General features: G+C 39.0%; 1 protein-coding gene across 1 annotated transcript in view; it reads right to left on the minus strand.

Annotated features, from left to right (window-relative positions):
• Positions 1-286: 286 nt before the first annotated feature.
• The window catches only part of LOC133623492 (uncharacterized), a 46,885-nt gene continuing 26,803 nt past the window's right edge, over positions 287-20,368 (minus strand). The window contains exon 7 of the mRNA XM_061986699.2: positions 287-20,340. Coding sequence (XP_061842683.2) covers positions 1,252-20,340 — 19,089 coding nt within the window. The 3' untranslated portion in view covers positions 287-1,251. The remainder of the gene's footprint in view (positions 20,341-20,368) is intronic.

Below are 20,368 nucleotides of genomic sequence, written 5' to 3' on the forward strand. Positions count from 1 at the left end.
TTTGCTGTGGTAGAACATGACTGGAGCCCTGACCTTAACGCCTATCATCCATCCATCCATCCATTTTCTACCGCTTATTCCCTTTGGGGTCGCGGGGGGCGCTGGAGCCTATCTCAGCTACAATCGGGCGGAAGGCGGGGTACACCCTGGACAAGTCGCCCCCTCATCGCAGGGCCAACACAGATAGACAGACAACATTCACACTCACATTCACACACTAGGGCCAATTTAGTGTTGCCAATCAACTTATCCCCAGGTGCATGTCTTTGGAGGTGGGAGGAAGCCGGAGGACCCGGAGGGAACCCACGCAGTCACGGGGAGAACATGCAAACTCCACACAGAAAGATCCCGAGCCCGGGATTGAACCCAAGACTACTCAGGACCTTCGTATTGTGAGACAGATGCACTAACCCCTCTTCCACCGTGCTGCCCTAATGCCTATCAGATATTCAAAAATCTCTGGTAAGTCATCAATTACAGACATTGATTGGCTTGTTACATTGTGTCTTTATTGTGCATGTCTTGCAAACATTTGGCGTTAAAGCACATGAAATCGTCTGGATACAAATGATGCGGCGATGCTCCAGAGGTCATTAAAAGCTATTTACACAGGCACTATCTTAGTCATCATTTACACTGAATGAGAATGTACTGCTGATAGATGTTTACTGTAGCAAATTAGGCTTTAAGCAAATCTATTAATAAAAAATATAGTTACAGTGGTACACTTTTTGTCATCATAACTTTTTTCTGATATTGTTTCCTTTACAATTGAACGGGAGCCACAAGAACACCTCAGCAGACACACAAACATACACACATTTTTGATGCCATACACTGCACTGTTCTAGTCTCGATGATCTTCTTTTAGAAATCATCATAAACATTACTTTTTGCCATTGTTTAACTTCCCAAAATGATGCACCATTGGTTAACACCCCGTAATGTTCGAACACAACTGCGATACTTAAACGTTTACACATTTTCTGTACCACGTTTAAGCATATTTGGGGAGGCACTGTCATAAGACACTTAGATACATAGCTTATTAACAGTTGTGTCACATTTTCTTTGTGGACAACATTACTCTTGTCTTTTTCTAGACAAAAAAAACATGCAGCTACAGTGAAAGTTAATACCTGCCCTCAATTAAACATTCTCTCCACAATTGTTCTCTCTGTTATTATTTGTAACTGGGCCCAGGACATTTTATATAGGCAGCTCCACACTTGCACTTTTCATGAAAATATTTCACTTCTCAACACCGTCAAAAAATCTAATTTTCTCAGAGTGAACAGAGTCTCTGAGTCTCTGGACGGATGAAGCAGTTTCGTCAGTGAAGAGCTCTGTAGGGTCAAATGTTTTTGAGATTTGTTTAGTAATAACGACTGTCTCTTTGCTTTCATGCGACGTTTCACGAATTATTCTTTTCTGTGATACAGTTCTCGTGCTACTCTGAGAACTCTCAACAGTCCACGAAGAAGCCTGGCTGGTCTCCCCGGCTGTTTGGACAGTGGAAAGAAGCTTGGTCCGCTGTGCTTCTGGGGGTGCATGTATATTTGAGGTAAAGACGTGTATTTTTCCCGATGGCAGTCTCACTGTTTCTTCAGATGAAGACGAGAACTCAGATGACGAGATGGTGATTTTCTCTGGTAAATTTGGCTCAATCCTTATCAGCTCTGACCTTGTGGTGGAAGTAAGGATGTTATCGTGCATCTCTTCGAAATCAGGAGAGAAGTTGGGATCAGAATATTTGACTGTGACCTTGGCTGGAGATGATGAGGACATGACAACATGCTCACTAGTCATTGTTGAGCTGAAATCAGCAAAGACGTCGGACGATAGGACAGAAGAGGTGAGGCTAATTTCTTCATGTTCTCCTGTTGGGCTCTTCTGATCCTTCTGGTCTTCTTTTTGAGGAGTTTTGGCAGGTTCCACAGGTGAGGAGAGCCCAAATGTTGGAAATCTAAACCATCCTGTCCTTTCAGGACTTGTTGTAGTTTGTTGCTTGCTGATATTGACCTCCTTTCCTTGCAGTTTTTCTTCTTCTTGAACCTTCTTTGATGCGACTTGATGTTCATACTTTTTTTCTATTTTTGCAACATCAAATTGAACTTCAAAATTCTTTTGTATATCACCAAGTAGTGTTGGAGTGGCTTGTGGGGATTTACTGTGCCCATTCAGTTCAGCTTTCATCTCCAGTTGATTGTCTTTATCATCTGTGTCTTTGGAAACACATTCTCCTTCTGGTTTTTGTCTTGAAAAAGCCATCTTTGGCATTTTAAATGTTGGAAGTTTGAATTTACTGGGAGAGGTGGGGCTAACATCATCAATCTCAGTTTTGACACTTTCAGTATCCGTTACTCTGGCTTTAGATGCGTCTAATTTGACCTCTAATTTGATTACAGCATCAACATCCGACTTGTGTCTGGATCCTTCTGGTTCCCCTCGTGCAGACAGGCCTTCAATATCAGTGCTGGGTGCTATAACAACGACTGTAGCATCGTCTTCAGATATTTCTACATGTTTGACATCAATTTCAAGGTTTTTGCTCACACCAGGTGCTTCAACGCTAATCTTTGATGGCGAGACTCCGAATTTAGGTAATGTAAAAGATGGGAATTTAAATTTTGATGACGAGCCTTCAACATTACTTATTTGAACGTCAACTTTAGGAGATGCAATTTCCACTGTAGGTGATGGTTGTTTAATTTCAATATCACTGAGGTCAAATTCAGCTTCTGGGAGTGTGATATCTCCATCTTTCTTTGATAAGCTTATATCAATGTCAGGACCTTTTATTTTTGTAATGGAAACGCCAAACGTTGGCATTTTAAACTTGCTATCTTGTCCATCTATTTTGACATCAACTTCTGGTGTGAGAAATTCCACATTTGGTTGCGTGATCTCCAAACTTCCTTCTGGAATACAAACATCAACATCTGGGACACCAACGTCAACATCAAACTCTTTGTTACTTTGCTTTCCAAATGACAATTTGGGTAGTTTCATTGTTGGAAGTTTAAATTTTGATGGAGATACTTTAACACCCCCTGGTTGAACTTCAATCTTAGGAGCTTCAATTTCCACTTCAGGAACGTCAATCTCAGGCGCTTCAATTTCCACTTTAGCTGATGGTAGTTTAATTTCTGTATCTCTTAGGTCAACTTTAGCTTCTGGGAGTGTGATATCGCCATATTTCTTTGATAAACTTATATCAACGTCAGGACTTTTTATTTTTGGAATGGAAATGCCAAACTTTGGCATTTTAAACTTGCTCTCCTGGCCACCTACTTTGACATCAACTTCTGGTGTGTGAAACTCTACTTGTGGTTGCGTGATCTCCAAACTTCCTTCTGGAATAGAAACATCAACATCTGGGAGACCAACGTCAACGTCAAACTCTTTGCTACTTTGCTTTCCAAACGACAATTTGGGTAATTTCATTGTTGGAAGTTTAAATTTTGATGGAGATACTTTAACATCACCTGGCTGAACTTCAATCTTAGGCGCTTCAATTTCCACTTCAGGAACGTCAATCTCAGGCGCTTCAATATCCACTTTAGCTGATGGTAATTTAATTTCCGTATCTCTAAGGTCAACTTTAGCTCCTGGGAGTGTGATATCTCCATCTTTCGTTGATAAGCTTATATCAATGTCAGGACTTTTTATTTTTGGCATGGAAATGCCAAACTTTGGCATTTTAAACTTGCTCTCCTGGCCACCTACTTTGACATCAACTTCTGGTGGGTGAAACTCTACTTGTGGTTGCGTGATCTCCAAACTTCCTTCTGGAATAGAAACATCAACATCTGGGAGACCAACGTCAACGTCAAAGTCTTTGCTACTTTGCTTTCCAAATGACAATTTGGGTAATTTCATTGTTGGAAGTTTAAATTTTGATGGAGATACTTTAACATCACCTGGTTGAACTTCAATCTTAGGAGCTTCAATTTCCACTTCGGGAACGTCAATCTCAGGCGCTTCAATTTCCACTTTAGCTGATGGTAATTCAATTTCCGTATCTCTTAGGTCAACTTTACCTTCTGGGAGTGTGATATCGCCATATTTCTTTGATAAACTTATATCAATGTCAGGACTTTTTATTTTTGGAATGGAAATGCCAAACTGTGGCATTTTAAACTTGCTCTCCTGGTCACCTATTTTGACATCAACTTCTGGTGTGTGAAATTCCACATTTGGTTGCGTGATCTCCAAACTTCCTTCTGGAATACAAACATCAACATCTGGGAGACCAACGTCAACATCAAACTCTTTGTTACTTTGCTTTCCAAATGACAATTTGGGTAGTTTCATTGTTGGAAGTTTAAATTTTGATGGAGATACTTTAACACCCCCTGGTTGAACTTCAATCTTAGGAGCTTCAATTTCCACTTCAGGAACGTCAATCTCAGGCGCTTCAATTTCCACTTTAGCTGATGGTAGTTTAATTTCTGTATCTCTTAGGTCAACTTTAGCTTCTGGGAGTGTGATATCGCCATATTTCTTTGATAAACTTATATCAACGTCAGGACTTTTTATTTTTGGAATGGAAATGCCAAACTTTGGCATTTTAAACTTGCTCTCCTGGTCACCTATTTTGACATCAACTTCTGGTGTGTGAAATTCCACATTTGGTTGCGTGATCTCCAAACTTCCTTCTGGAATACAAACATCAACATCTGGGACACCAACGTCAACATCAAACTCTTTGTTACTTTGCTTTCCAAATGACAATTTGGGTAGTTTCATTGTTGGAAGTTTAAATTTTGATGGAGATACTTTAACACCCCCTGGTTGAACTTCAATCTTAGGAGCTTCAATTTCCACTTCAGGAACGTCAATCTCAGGCGCTTCAATTTCCACTTTAGCTGATGGTAGTTTAATTTCTGTATCTCTTAGGTCAACTTTAGCTTCTGGGAGTGTGATATCGCCATATTTCTTTGATAAACTTATATCAACGTCAGGACTTTTTATTTTTGGAATGGAAATGCCAAACTTTGGCATTTTAAACTTGCTCTCCTGGTCACCTATTTTGACATCAACTTCTGGTGTGTGAAATTCCACATTTGGTTGCGTGATCTCCAAACTTCCTTCTGGAATACAAACATCAACATCTGGGAGACCAACGTCAACGTCAAACTCTTTGCTACTTTGCTTTCCAAATGACAATTTGGGTAATTTCATTGTTGGCAGTTTAAATTTTGATGGAGATACTTTAACACCCCCTGGTTTAACTTCAATCTTAGGAGCTTCAATTTCCACTTCAGGAACGTCAATCTCAGGCGCTTCAATTTCCACTTTAGCTGATGGTAATTCAATTTCCGTATCTCTTAGGTCAACTTTAGCTTCTGGGAATGTGATATGGCCATCTTTCTTTGATAAACTTATATCAATATCAGGACTTTTTATCTTTGGAATGGAAATGCCAAACTTTGGCATTTTAAATTTGCTCTCCTGGCCACTTATTTTAACATCAACTTCTGGTGGTTGAAACTCCACTTGTGGTTGCGTGATCTCCAAACTTCCTTCTGGAATAGAAACATCAACATCTGGGAGATCAATGTCAACGTCAAATTCTTTGCTACTTTGCTTTCCAAATGACAATTTTGGTAATTTCATCGTTGGCAGTTTGAATTTTGATGGGGATCCTTCAACATCACCTGGTTTGACTTCAATATTAGTCGCTTCAATATCAACTTTGGCTGATGGTAGTTTAATGTCAATATCGGTGACTTCAGCTTCTGGTAATGTAATATCTCTATCCTTCTTTGACAAACTTATATCAATATCAGGACTTTTTATTTTTGGCATGGAAATGCCAAACTTTGGCATTTTAAACTTGCTCTCCTGGCCACTTATTTTGACATCAACTTCTGGTGGGTGAAACTCCACTTGTGGTTGAGTGATCTCCAAACTTCCCTCTGGAATAGAAACATCAACATCTGGGAGACCAACCTCAATGTCTGTCTCTTGGCTACTTTGCTTTCTAAATGAAAATTTGGGTAATTTCATTGTTGGCAGTTTGAATTTTGATGGAGATACTTCAACACCCCCTGGTTGAACTTCAATCTTAGGAGCTTCAATTTCCACTTCAGGAACGTCAATCTCAGGCGTTTCAATATCCACTTTAGCTGATGGTAATTCAATTTCTGTATGTCTTAGGTCAATTTTAGCTTCTGGGAATGTGATATGGCCATCTTTCTTTGATAAACTTACATCAATATCAGGACTTTTTATCTTTGGAATGGAAATGCCAAACTTTGGCATTTTAAATTTGCTCTCCTGGCCACTTATTTTGACATCAACTTCTGGTGGCTGAAACTCCACTTGTGGTTGTGTGATCTCCAAACTTCCTTCTGGAATAGAAACATCAACATCTGGGAGACCAATGTCAACGTCAAATTCTTTACTACTTTGCTTTCCAAATGACAATTTGGGTAATTTCATCGTTGGTAGTTTGAATTTTGATGGAGATCCTTCAACATCACCTGGTTTAACTTCAATATTAGTCGCTTCAATATCAACTTTGGCTGATGGTAGTTTAATGTCAATATCGGCGACTTCAGCTTCTGGGAATGTAATATCTCCATCCTTCTTTGACAAACTTATATCAATGTCAGGACTTTTTATTTTTGGCATGGAAATGCCAAACTTTGGCATTTTAAACTTGCTCTCCTGGCCACTTATTTTGACATCAACTTCTGGTGGGTGAAACTCCACTTGTGGTTGAGTGATCTCCAAACTTCCCTCTGGAATAGAAACATCAACATCTGGGAGACCAACGTCAATGTCTGTCTCTTGGCTACTTTGCTTTCTAAATGAAAATTTGGGTAATTTCATTGTTGGCAGTTTGAATTTTGATGGAGATACTTCAACACCCCCTGGTTGAACTTCAATCTTAGGAGCTTCAATTTCCACTTCAGGAACGTCAATCTCAGGCGTTTCAATATCCACTTTAGCTGATGGTAATTCAATTTCTGTATGTCTTAGGTCAACTTTAGCTTCTGGGAATGTGATATGGCCATCTTTCTTTGATAAACTTATATCAATATCAGGACTTTTTATCTTTGGAATGGAAATGCCAAACTTTGGCATTTTAAACTTGCTCTCCTGGCCACTTATTTTGACATCAACTTCTGGTGGGTGAAACTCCACTTGTGGTTGAGTGATCTCCAAACTTCCCTCTGGAATAGAAACATCAACATCTGGGAGACCAACGTCAATGTCTGTCTCTTGGCTACTTTGCTTTCTAAATGAAAATTTGGGTAATTTCATTGTTGGCAGTTTGAATTTTGATGGAGATACTTCAACACCCCCTGGTTGAACTTCAATCTTAGGAGCTTCAATTTCCACTTCAGGAACGTCAATCTCAGGCGTTTCAATATCCACTTTAGCTGATGGTAATTCAATTTCTGTATGTCTTAGGTCAACTTTAGCTTCTGGGAATGTGATATGGCCATCTTTCTTTGATAAACTTATATCAATATCAGGACTTTTTATCTTTGGAATGGAAATGCCAAACTTTGGCATTTTAAATTTGCTCTCCTGGCCACTTATTTTGACATCAACTTCTGGTGGCTGAAACTCCACTTGTGGTTGTGTGATCTCCAAACTTCCTTCTGGAATAGAAACATCAACATCTGGGAGACCAATGTCAACGTCAAATTCTTTACTACTTTGCTTTCCAAATGACAATTTGGGTAATTTCATCGTTGGTAGTTTGAATTTTGATGGAGATCCTTCAACATCACCTGGTTTAACTTCAATATTAGTCGCTTCAATATCAACTTTGGCTGATGGTAGTTTAATGTCAATATCGGCGACTTCAGCTTCTGGGAATGTAATATCTCTATCCTTCTTTGACAAACTTATATCAATGTCAGGACTTTTTATTTTTGGCATGGAAATGCCAAACTTTGGCATTTTAAACTTGCTCTCCTGGCCACTTATTTTGACATCAACTTCTGGTGGTTGAAACTCCACTTGTGGTTGCGTGATCTCCAAACTTCCTTCTGGAATAGAAACATCAACATCTGGGAGATCAATGTCAACGTCAAATTCTTTGCTACTTTGCTTTCCAAATGACAATTTTGGTAATTTCATCGTTGGCAGTTTGAATTTTGATGGGGATCCTTCAACATCACCTGGTTTGACTTCAATATTAGTCGCTTCAATATCAACTTTGGCTGATGGTAGTTTAATGTCAGTATCGGTGACTTCAGCTTCTGGTAATGTAATATCTCTATCCTTCTTTGACAAACTTATATCAATATCAGGACTTTTTATTTTTGGCATGGAAATGCCAAACTTTGGCATTTTAAACTTGCTCTCCTGGCCACTTATTTTGACATCAACTTCTGGTGGCTGAAACTCCACTTGTGGTTGTGTGATCTCCAAACTTCCCTCTGGAATAGAAACATCAACATCTGGGAGACCAACCTCAATGTCTGTCTCTTGGCTACTTTGCTTCCTAAATGAAAATTTGGGTAATTTCATTGTTGGCAGTTTGAATTTTGATGGAGATACTTCAACACCCCCTGGTTGAACTTCAATCTTAGGAGCTTCAATTTCCACTTCAGGAACGTCAATCTCAGGCGTTTCAATATCCACTTTAGCTGATGGTAATTCAATTTCTGTATGTCTTAGGTCAACTTTAGCTTCTGGGAATGTGATATGGCCATCTTTCTTTGATAAACTTATATCAATATCAGGACTTTTTATCTTTGGAATGGAAATGCCAAACTTTGGCATTTTAAATTTGCTCTCCTGGCCACTTATTTTGACATCAACTTCTGGTGGCTGAAACTCCACTTGTGGTTGTGTGATCTCCAAACTTCCTTCTGGAATAGAAACATCAACATCTGGGAGACCAATGTCAACGTCAAATTCTTTACTACTTTGCTTTCCAAATGACAATTTGGGTAATTTCATCGTTGGTAGTTTGAATTTTGATGGAGATCCTTCAACATCACCTGGTTTAACTTCAATATTAGTCGCTTCAATATCAACTTTGGCTGATGGTAGTTTAATGTCAATATCGGCGACTTCAGCTTCTGGGAATGTAATATCTCTATCCTTCTTTGACAAACTTATATCAATGTCAGGACTTTTTATTTTTGGCATGGAAATGCCAAACTTTGGCATTTTAAATTTGCTCTCCTGGCCACTTATTTTGACATCAACTTCTGGTGGGTGAAACTCCACTTGTGGTTGAGTGATCTCCAAACTTCCTTCTGGAATAGAAACATCAACATCTGGGAGACCAACCTCAACGTCAGTCTCCTGGCTACTTTGCTTTCTAAATGTGAATTTGGGTAATTTCATTGTTGGCAGTTTGAATTTTGATGGAGATACCTCAACACCACCTGTTTGAACTTCAATCTTAGGAGCTTCAATTTCCACTTCAGGAACGTCAATCTCAGGCGCTTCAATCTCCACTTTAGCTGATGGTAGTTTCATTTCTGTATCTTTTAGGTCAACTTTAGCTTCTGGGAATTTGATATCGCCATATTTCTTTGATAAACTTATATCAATATCAGGACTTTTTATTTTTGGAATGGAAATGCCAAACTTTGGCATTTTAAATTTGCTCTCCTGGCCACTTATTTTGACATCAACTTCTGGTGGGTGAAACTCCACTTGTGGTTGAGTGATCTCCAAACTTCCTTCTGGAATAGAAACATCAACATCTGGGAGACCAACCTCAACGTCAGTCTCCTGGCTACTTTGCTTTCTAAATGTGAATTTGGGTAATTTCATTGTTGGCAGTTTGAATTTTGATGGAGATACCTCAACACCACCTGTTTGAACTTCAATCTTAGGAGCTTCAATTTCCACTTCAGGAACGTCAATCTCAGGCGCTTCAATCTGCACTTTAGCTGATGGTAGTTTCATTTCTGTATCTTTTAGGTCAACTTTAGCTTCTGGGAATGTGATATCGCCATATTTCTTTGATAAACTTATATCAATATCAGGACTTTTTATTTTTGGAATGGAAATGCCAAACTTTGGCATTTTAAACTTGCTCTCCTGGTCACCTATTTTGACATCAACTTCTGGTGGGTGAAACTCCACTTGTGGTTGCGTGATCTCCAAACTTCCTTCTGGAATAGAAACATCAACATCTGGGAGACCAACCTCAACGTCTGTCTCTTGGCTACTTTGCTTTCTAAATGAGAATTTGGGTAATTTCATTGTTGGCAGTTTGAATTTTGATGGAGATACTTCAACACCCCCTGGTTGAACTTCAATATTAGGAACTTCAATTTCCACTTCAGGAACCTCAATCTCAGGCGCTTCAATATCCACTTTAGCTGATGGTAATTCAATTTCTGTATCTCTTAGGTCAATTTTAGCTTCTGGGAATGTGATATGGCCATCTTTCTTTGATATATTTATATCAATATCGGGACTTTTTATCTTTGGAATGGAAATACCAAACTTTGGCATTTTAAATTTGCTCTCCTGGCCACTTATTTTGACATCAACTTCTGGTGGGTGAAACTCCACTTGTGGTTGAGTGATCTCCAAACTTCCTTCTGGAATAGAAACATCAACATCTGGGAGACCAACCTCAATGTCAGTCTCCTGGCTACTTTGCTTTCTAAATGAGAATTTGGGGAATTTCATTGTTGGCAGTTTGAATTTTGATGGAGATACTTCAACACCACCTGTTTGAACTTCAATCTTAGGAGCTTCAATTTCCACTTCAGGAACGTCAATCTCAGGCGCTTCAATTTCCACTTTAGCTGATGGTAGTTTCATTTCTGTATCTTTTAGGTCAACTTTAGCTTCTGGCAATGTGATATCACCATATTTCTTTGATAAACTTATATCAATGTCAGGACTTTTTATTTTTGGAATGGAAATGCCAAACTTGGGCATTTTAAACTTGCTCTCCTGGTCACCTATTTTGACATCAACTTCTGGTGGGTGAAACTCCACTTGTGGTTGCGTGATCTCCAAACTTCCTTCTGGAATAGAAACATCAACATCTGGGAGACCAACCTCAACGTCTGTCTCTTGGCTACTTTGCTTTCTAAATGAGAATTTGGGTAATTTCATTGTTGGCAATTTGAATTTTGATGGAGATACTTCAACACCCCCTGGTTGAACTTCAATCTTAGGAACTTCAATTTCCACTTCAGGAACCTCAATCTCAGGCGCTTCAATATCCACTTTAGCTGATGGTAATTCAATTTCTGTATCTCTTAGGTCAATTTTAGCTTCTGGGAATGTGATATGGCCATCTTTCTTTGATATATTTATATCAATATCGGGACTTTTTATCTTTGGAATGGAAATGCCAAACTTTGGCATTTTAAATTTGCTCTCCTGGCCACTTATTTTGACATCAACTTCTGGTGGCTGAAACTCCACTTGTGGTTGTGTGATCCCCAAACTTCCTTCTGGAATAGAAACATCAACTTCTGGGAGACCAACCTCAACGTCTGTATCTTGGCTACTTTGCTTTCTAAATGAGAATTTGGGTAATTTCATTGTTGGCAGTTTGAATTTTGATGGAGATACTTCAACACCCCCTGCTTGAACTTCAATCTTAGGAACTTCAATTTCCACTTCAGGAACCTCAATCTCAGGCGCTTCAATACCCACTTTAGCTGATGGTAATTCAATTTCTGTATCTCTTAGGTCAATTTTAGCTTCTGGGAATGTGATATGGCCATCTTTCTTTGATATATTTATATCAATATCGGGACTTTTTATCTTTGGAATGGAAATGCCAAACTTTGGCATTTTAAATTTGCTCTCCTGGCCACCTATTTTGACATCAACTTCTGGTGGCTGAAACTCCACTTGTGGTTGTGTGATCTCCAAACTTCCTTCTGGAATAGAAACATCAACATCTGGGAGACCAACCTCAACGTCAAACTCTTTGCTACTTTGCTTTCCAAATGACAATTTGGGTAATTTCATTGTTGGTAGTTTGAATTTTGATGGAGATCCTTCAACATCACCTGGTTTAACTTCAATATTAGTCGCTTCAATATCAACTTTGGCTGATGGTAGTTTAATGTCAATATCGGCGACTTCAGCTTCTGGGAATGTAATATCTCTATCCTTATTTGACAAACTTATATCAATGTCAGGACTTTTTATTTTTGGCATGGAAATGCCAAACTTTGGCATTTTAAATTTGCTCTCCTGGCCACTTATTTTGACATCAACTTCTGGTGGGTGAAACTCCACTTGTGGTTGAGTGATCTCCAAACTTCCTTCTGGAATAGAAACATCAACATCTGGGAGACCAACCTCAACGTCAGTCTCCTGGCTACTTTGCTTTCTAAATGAGAATTTGGGGAATTTCATTGTTGGCAGTTTGAATTTTGATGGAGATACTTCAACACCACCTGTTTGAACTTCAATCTTAGGAGCTTCAATTTCCACTTCAGGAATGTCAATCTCAGGCGCTTCAATTTCCACTTTAGCTGATGGTAGTTTCATTTCTGTATCTTTTAGGTCAACTTTAGCTTCTGGCAATGTGATATCGCCATATTTCTTTGATAAACTTATATCAATGTCAGGACTTTTTATTTTTGGAATGGAAATGCCAAACTTTGGCATTTTAAACTTGCTCTCCTGGTCACCTATTTTGACATCAACTTCTGGTGGGTGAAACTCCACTTGTGGTTGCGTGATCTCCAAACTTCCTTCTGGAATAGAAACATCAACATCTGGGAGACCAACCTCAACGTCAGTCTCCTGGCTACTTTGCTTTCTAAATGAGAATTTGGGGAATTTCATTGTTGGCAGTTTGAATTTTGATGGAGATACTTCAACACCCCCTGCTTGAACTTCAATCTTAGGAGCTTCAATTTCCACTTCAGGAATGTCAATCTCAGGCGCTTCAATTTCCACTTTAGCTGATGGTAATTCAATTTCTGTATCTCTTAGGTCAACTTTAGCTTCTGGGAATGTGATATGGCCATCTTTCTTTGATAAACTTATATCAATATCAGGACTTTTTATCTTTGGAATGGAAATGCCAAACTTTGGCATTTTAAATTTGCTCTCCTGGCCACTTATTTTGACATCAACTTCTGGTGGCTGAAACTCCACTTGTGGTTGTGTGATCTCCAAACTTCCCTCTGGAATAGAAACATCAACATCTGGGAGACCAATGTCAACGCCAAATTCTTTGCTACTTTGCTTTCCAAATGACAATTTGGGTAATTTCATCGTTGGCAGTTTGAATTTTGATGGAGATCCTTCAACATCACCTGGTTTAACTTCAATATTAGTCGCTTCAATATCAACTTTTGCTGATGGTAGTTTAATGTCAATATCAGCGACTTCAGCTTCTGGGAATGTAATATCTCTATCCTTCTTTGACAAACTTATATCAATGTCAGGACTTTTTATTTTTGGCATGGAAATGCCAAACTTTGGCATTTTAAACTTGCTCTCCTGGCCACTTATTTTGACATCAACCTCTGGTGGGTGAAACTCCACTTGTGGTTGAGTGATCTCCAAACTTCCTTCTGGAATAGAAACATCAACATCTGGGAGACCAACCTCAACGTCTGTCTCTTGGCTACTTTGCTTTCTAAATGAGAATTTGGGTAATTTCATTGTTGGCAGTTTTAATTTTGATGGAGATACTTCAACACCCCCTGGTTGAACTTCAATCTTAGGAGCTTCAATTTCCACTTCAGGAACGTCAATCTCAGGCGCTTCAATTTCCACTTTAGCTGATGGTAGTTTAATTTCTGTATCTCTTAGGTCAACTTTAGCTTCTGGGAGTGTGATATCGCCATATTTCTTTGATAAATTTATATCAATGTCAGGACTTTTTATTTTTGGAATGGAAATGCCAAATTTTGGCATTTTAAACTTGCTCTCCTTGTCACCTATTTTGACATCAACTTCTGGTGGGTGAAACTCCACATTTGGTTGCGTGATCTCCAAACTTCCTTCTGGAATAGAAACATCAACATCTGGGAGACCAACCTCAACGTCTGTCTCTTGGCTACTTTGCTTTCTAAATGAGAATTTGGGTAATTTCATTGTTGGCAGTTTGAATTTTGATGGAGATACTTCAACACCTCCTGGTTGAACTTCAATCTTAGGAGCTTCAATTTCCACTTTAGGAACGTCAATCTCAGGCGCTTCAATATCCATTTTAGCTGATGGTAATTCAATTTCCGTATCTCTTAGGTCAACTTTAGCTTCTGGGAATGTGATATGGCCATCTTTCTTTGATAAACTTATATCAATGTCAGGACTTTTTATCTTTGGAATGGAAATGCCAAACTTTGGCATTTTAAATTTGCTCTCCTGGCCACTTATTTTGACATCAACTTCTGGTGGCTGAAACTCCACTTGTGGTTGCGTGATCTCCAAACTTCCTTCTGGAATAGAAACATCAACATCTGGGAGATCAATGTCAAACTCAAATTCTTTGCTACTTTGCTTTCCAATTGACAATTTGGGTAATTTCATCGTTGGCAGTTTGAATTTTGATGGAGGTCCTTCAACATCACCTGGTTTAACTTCAATATTAGTCGCTTCAATATCAACTTTGACTGATGGTAGTTTAATGTCAATATCGGCGACTTCAGCTTCTGGGAATGTAATATCGCTATCCTTCTTTGACAAACTTATATCAATGTCAGGACTTTTTATTTTTGGCATGGAAATGCCAAAGTTTGGCATTTTAAACTTGCTCTCCTGGTCACTTATTTTGACATCAACTTCTGGTGGGTGAAACTCCACTTGTGGTTGAGTGATCTCCAAACTTTGTTCTGGAATAGAAATATCAACATCTGGGAGACCAACCTCAACGTCTGCCTCTTGGCTACTTTGCTTTCTAAATGAAAATTTGGGTAATTTCATTGTTGGCAGTTTGAATTTTGATGGAGATACTTCAACAGCCCCTGGTTGAACTTCAATCTTAGGAGCTTCAATTTCCACTTCAGGAACGTCAATCTCAGGCGCTTCAATTTCCACTTTAGCTGATGGTAGTTTAATCTCTGTATCTCTTAGGTCAAGTTTAGCTTTTGGTAGTGTGATATCGCCATATTTGTTTGATGAACTTATATCAATATCAGGACTTTTTATTTTTGGCATGGAAATGCCAAACTTTGGCATTTTAAACTTGCTCTCCTGGCCACTTATTTTGACATCAACTTCTGGTGGGTGAAACTCCACTTGTGGTTGCGTGATCTCCAAACTTCTTTCCGGAATAGAAACATCATTATCTGGGAGACCAACGTCAACGTCAAACTCTTTGCTACTTTGCTTTCCAAATGACAATTTGGGTAACTTCATTGTTGGCAGTTTGAATTTTGATGGAGATACTTCGACATCACCTGGTTTAACTTCAATCTTAGGAGTTTCAATTTCCACTTCAGGAACATCAATCTCAGGCGCTTCAATATCCACTTTAGCTGATGGTAGTTTAATTTTAATATCTCTGAGCTCAACTTCAGCGTCTGGTAGTGTAATGTCTCCATCTTTCGTTGATAAGCTTATATCAATATCAGGACTTTTTATTTTTGGCATGGAAATGCCAAACTTTGGCATTTTAAACTTGCTCTCCTGGCCACTTATTTTGACATCAACTTCTGGTGGGTGAAACTCCACTTGTGGTTGCGTGATCTCCAAACTTCCTTCTGGAATAGAAACATCAACATCTGGGAGACCAACGTCAACGTCAAACTCTTTGCTACTTTGCTTTCTAAATGACAATTTGGGTAATTTTATCATTGGCAGTTTGAATTTTGATGGAGACCCTTCAACATCACCTGGTTGAACTTCAACATTAGTCGCTTCAATATCAACTTTAGCTGATGGTAGTTTAATGTCAATATCGGCGACTTCAGCTTCTGGGAATGTAATATCTCTGTCTTTCTTTGACAAACTTATATCAATGTCAGGACTTTTTATTTTTGGCATTGAGATGCCGAACTTTGGCATTTTAAACTTGCTCTCCTGGCCACTTATTTTGACATCAACTTCTGGTGGGTGAAACTCCACTTGTGGTTTCGTGATCTCCAAACTTCCTTCTGGAATAGAAACATCAATATCTGGGAGACCAACCTCAACATCTGTCTCTTGGCTACTTTGCTTTCTAAATGAGAATTTGGGTAATTTCATTGTTGGCAGTTTGAATTTTGATGGAGATCCTTCAACACCACCTGTTTGAACTTCAATCTTAGGAGCTTCAATTTCCACTTCAGGAACTTCAATCTCAGGCGCTTCAATATCCACTTTAGCTGATGGTAATTCAATTTCCGTGTCTCTTAGGTCAACTTTACCTTCTGGGAATGTGATTTCACCATCTTTCTTTGATAAACTTATATCAATGTCAGGACTTTTTATTTTTGGAATGGAAATGCCAAACTTTGGCATTTTAAACTTGCTCTCCTGGCCACTTATTTTGACATCAACTTCTGGTGGGTGAAACTCCACTTGTGGTTTCGTGATCTCCAAATTTCCTTCTGGATTAGAAACATCAACATCTGGGAGACCAACGTCAATGTCAGATTCTTTGCTACTTTGCTTTCCAAATGACAATTTAGGTATTTTCACCGTTGGCAGTTTGAATTTTGATGGAGATCCTTCAACATCTCCTTGTTGAACTTCAATATTAGTTGCTTCAATATCAACTTTGGCTGATGGTAGTTTAATGTCAATATCGGCGACTTCAGCTTCTGGGAATGTAATATCTCTATCTTTCTTTGACAAACTTATATCAATGTCAGGATTTTTTATTTTTGGCAGAGAGATACCGAACTTTGGCATTTTAAACTTGCTCTCCTGGCTTCTTATGTTGACATCAACTTCTGACGGGTGAAACTCCATTTGTGGTTGGGTGATCTCCAAACTTCCTTCTAGAATAGGAATATCCACATCTGGGGCACCAACATCATCGTCTGACTCTTGGCTACTTTGCTTTCTAAATGAGAATTTTGGTAATTTCATTGTTGGCCGTTTAAATTTTGATGGAGATACTTCAACACCCCCTGGTTGAACTTCAATTTTAGGAGCTTTGATTTCCACTTCAGGAACGTCAATCTCAGGCGCTTCAATATCCACTTTAGCTGATGGTAGTTTCATTTCAATATCTGTGAGTTCAACTTCAGCTTCTGGGAGTGTAATGTCTACATCTTTCTTTGATAAACTTATATCAATGTCAGGACTTTTTATTTTTGGCATTGAAATTCCAAACTTTGGCATTTTAAACGTGCTCTCTTGGCCACTTATTTTGACATCAACTTTTGGTGGGTGAATCTCCAGTTGTGGGTGTGTAATCCCCAACCTTTCTGCTGGAATAGAAATATCAACGTCTGGGAGATCAATATCAATTTCAGATTCTTTGTTACTTTGCTTTGCAAATGAGAATTTGGGGAATGAAAATTTTGACCTTTTCATTTTGACATCAAAGTCAATAGCAGCCTCAGGTAGTGTGGCTTCAATATTTAATTCTTTTGATTTTACATCCTCTTCATCTTTGTTCGTATCAAGTACTCCAACGCTGACGTCTGGTAAGGCCACACCGAGTTTGGGTATCTTAAATGTTGGCAGTTTAAATTTTGACGGTGAACCCTCAACATTACTTGGTTCAATATTAGTTTCGTAATCTTTTATTTCCATTGTGCCTGAGGATTGTTTTAATCCAACTTGATGAAGGTGAACATTATCTTTAATAGTCTCTTTTAGTTCCGCATCAGGAAGTTTTATTTCAGCTGTTTTACCTGGGGCAGTGATATCTTTGTTTGTGATATTTAGATCAATTTCCGGTGCCTTTACTTTTGGCATTGAGACTTCAAATTTTGGCATTTTGAATTTGCTTCCTTTTCCTTCAAGTCCACCTTCATTATACAAAGGTTTAAGCTCTAGTTCGGGTTCTTGAACTTTTACTTTTGCCTCTGAAATGCGGATATTCACTTTTCCAAGTTCAGCTGCAGGTACATCTGGGTGCTTGAGCTTAACACTTGATTTAAGGCTTAAATCATTTAGTTTTTTCTTGGGTACAGTTTCAATTTCTGGATGTTTTATTTTAGGCATTTTTATTCCTAACTTCGGCATTTTGAACTTCATTCCTTGTTCGTCATATTCTGCTTCATATTCAGGTGGTTTAATTCTCATCGGAGTCGATGGCGCTGCTCGAAGTTTCACTTGAGCGTCGGCTTTGGCCTCACTGTTGTCAGGATTTTCCTTCTGAACTAAAATGGATGCTTTTCCAAGATTCACATCAGGGAGCTTAACTTGGAGCTTGGGCTCTGCAATAGTGGCATATTCACCTTCTTTAGAAAAGCATAAATTAATAGCAGGGCCTTTTACATTCAATGTTGAAAGCTCAACTTTGCTTTCTTGTTCAACACAGGAATAAGGGTGTAACATTTCTTGTTCAGGTTTTTTATCTTGCAGTGGTGATGCATGTGCTTTTCCAAGACTTGCATCCTGAGATTCAGGTTCTGGCGCTTTTACATACACATTTTTCTTGAAAAAGTCAACATTGATTTGTGGCCCAGCGATTTCAGGCATTGTGAAATCAAGATTAGGCATTTTAAACTTCCTTCCTTTTAATTCCTCTTCAGTTTCTAAGGGCGACCTTGCAATGCCAACTACCGACTTCTCTTCTGGAATATTTGTGTATGCTGATTTAGCATCAGGTGATTTGACTTCTTTCTTTGACAAGCCTAATTCAATTTCAGGGCTTCTTAATTTGGGCAGGGATACTTCAAATTTTAGCATTGTAAACGGGCTTCCTTTTTCTTCAAGATCTTTCTCGACTGGTGAATCAACTGAATCAATGTATGCAAAACCCTCACCAGTGTCTCCAAGTTCACTTGAAAGTTCTGCAGCAGTGGTTTCAGCTTCTTGCTTTTTGACATCTGCTTTGGTCTCCCAACTCAGTATGCTGTCTTCACGTACCGCAGTTTTGAACAACTTTTCTTGTAGGAATACAGTTTTTTCTTCTTTAACCTCGTCACCATTTTGGCCAGAAATATTTGGTTTTGGCAAATACATTCCAATTTCAGGAATTCTAAAGTCTGACTTTGAAAACCCAATGCTTGGCAATACTATCTTTGCTGTCTTTGATTTCTTCTCAGAATCTTTTGAGCTTCGTGTGTTGCTTTGGTCCACCGTTGTCACACTTAGGACTTCTTCTGATGTTAAATCACCCAGTTTGGTCTTTGGTAGTCTGTATGAATCTGTGGATAATTCTTGAGAAGCAGTGACCTCCAACTTACTGATGGGTGCGTCCTGTTTTGTTTTGCTGTCAGCAACTTTTGTGGGGGTTTTTACTGATATTCTTTGTGCGTTTGCATCAATGACAGTAATTTCTTCAGGGATAGGTACTCCACACATATCAACCTTTGGCAGTTTATATCCAGGTAACTTTGAAACTGCCTCTTTTACTCTGTCCACATCAATTGACAGTTGGACAATTTCTGGTGTCTCTTCATGAGGTCCTTTGGCTTTGGTCCTTATCAACACAGCCTCCATACCGGGAATCTCAATGTCTTCACGCTTCGGAAGGACTGTTCTTTTTTTAGTTTTTCCTTTGATTTTGAGAGGTGATGTTTCTTCAATCCTCTCACTGGTAATTATTTGAATATTGGCCACTTCATCTGGCAATTCCCCCTTAACAATGGCTTGATCTGGTCTTTCTAAACTTGCACCAAGTGTTTTTAGCCTTTTGGGTGATTTTGCTTTTGTCTCCTTCTTTTGTGATTTATCCTTCCCTAAGATTTTTGTTTTAAATTCTGACCTTTCTTTCTTTTTCTTCTTACCGTCCGGAGACAGGGGTCCAGAAGGGCTCTCTTGGCCTGCCAGAGCCATCGTTATATCTGTTGTTTTCAAAGTGCTGTCTATAGCAAAGAGCTCCACCTTGTGTTGAACAGATTGTGGTTTAGACAATTTTCGTTTTTCGCAGTCTTCTATCAGAGTCAAATCTTCTGTCCCATGGACTTCAGGTCTTCCTCCCAAAGGGCTTTGAAGGCTTTCCGGTGAAACCAGTTTCACAGCATCTTGTGTTTGGTGACTTTCAGTTACTGTTGGTGCGTCCGTGTCCTGCTCTTCTGATGAACTAATGCGACCTCTCTTTGTTAGAGTTGGAAGCTTCATCTTATGCCGTTTTTTGCCTTTAAGGGCCTCCTGAGATTTTATTGGGGACTCTGTGTCGCTTGTTGTGGGACTCAACTCCAACTTTCTCTGCTCGTCAGCCTCTGACGAACTGTGAGATCTTGCAAAGCGGGATTTTCGTCCTCTCCTTAAAGAAGGAAATTTGGGCCAAGAAATGCGCGCATCACCTCGCCTTTTGGTTTTCCCATGCTCTCTCATCTCTGGAGTAAAGGTTTCATCCTCCTGGTTGGTAACATAAATGTGAACTATT

This window comes from Nerophis lumbriciformis, linkage group LG26, assembly GCF_033978685.3.
Source record: "Nerophis lumbriciformis linkage group LG26, RoL_Nlum_v2.1, whole genome shotgun sequence".
NCBI lineage: Eukaryota > Metazoa > Chordata > Actinopteri > Syngnathiformes > Syngnathidae > Nerophis > Nerophis lumbriciformis.